At 43.9% G+C, this 1,050-nt stretch overlaps 1 protein-coding gene across 1 annotated transcript in view; it reads right to left on the reverse strand.

Annotated features, from left to right (window-relative positions):
- Positions 1 to 308, reverse strand: part of LOC106816042 — a 7,598-nt gene extending 7,290 nt beyond the window's left edge. Inside the window, exon 1 of the mRNA XM_014820587.1 lies at positions 248 to 308. Within this exon, the coding sequence (XP_014676073.1) occupies positions 248 to 308 (61 nt within the window). The remainder of the gene's footprint in view (positions 1 to 247) is intronic.
- Between the last annotated feature and the right edge of the window lie 742 nt (positions 309 to 1,050).

Genomic DNA, 1,050 nt, shown 5'->3' on the forward strand with positions numbered 1-1,050 from the left:
ACTCAGTTTAATGTCTCACGCTTTTCCACTGATCCATCCAAGAGATCCTTTGAATCTAACTCAAGGGTCGAAATCATAAGGGTCCCGCAGACCCGATGCCCGTATTTTAAGGCTCGGGCCTGACATTTCTAATACTAGCATTGCAAGCCCGACAGCCCGTAGAAAATTCCACCCCCCCCCAAGCATGCAAAACCGTCTCCGGCACGCCAGCGAGGATGAAAAGATACCACACTGCAGTGTCGCTCACTTGTGTCAAGTTGTGCACAACAGCGACCCGGGTCCTGCGTGTAAACTCCGCTTTGAAGCATGGTGATTCTAATCGTTCCCAGCGGTCATCTGCACTAATGAGGGGGTCCAATTAACTCATTTCCGGCCACATTTACATCGAAATCAGCCTGGCTTTTCCTATCATATCTTCGCTAAATAAACACTGAGACAGCACAAAGATTTGCTCCGTTTTCTATTTGCAATGCGGGCCCGATATAGGCTGAATTTTCATTGGCTAAAACTGGGTGCATGCACCAGGCCCCGATCATGATGCGGGCCTGTAATTTGCCTGGCGGGCCTGTAATTTGCCTGGCGGGCCTGTAATTTGCCTGGCGGGCCTGTAATTTGCCTGGCGGGCCTGTAAAATCCCTAACATACAGGCCTGGCTAAGCTGTAAATTTTCAAACTTCTTGGAAGTCTCAATAAAAACAATAATGGTAAATAAATACGAAATGTATTTACTACCAGTCTTAATGTTTCTCTACTCTATTTCCCCTATTCTTGTCGATAACTTGCTGTAAATGCCGTTCAAATGCTCATCTGCAACACATGAGTACACCGCACGCCCGCCCTGTGCACAAACAACTAAAATAAAAAAATAAAAAAAATTTAAGAGTTGTAAGACTTTGGTAGTAAATACTTTTCGTGTTTATTTACCTTTTTTATTTTATTGAGACGTTCCAAGTGCCTGTGACTTACTACTTAGTTAGTTAGTACTTATGACGAAAGCAATTCTTCTAAAGGAGAATTCGGTGTTTCCTCATAAAAACCACAGACATATCT

The sequence above is a fragment of the Priapulus caudatus genome, unplaced genomic scaffold (genome assembly GCF_000485595.1).
Source record: "Priapulus caudatus unplaced genomic scaffold, Priapulus_caudatus-5.0.1 Scaffold1268, whole genome shotgun sequence".
NCBI lineage: Eukaryota > Metazoa > Priapulida > Priapulimorpha > Priapulimorphida > Priapulidae > Priapulus > Priapulus caudatus.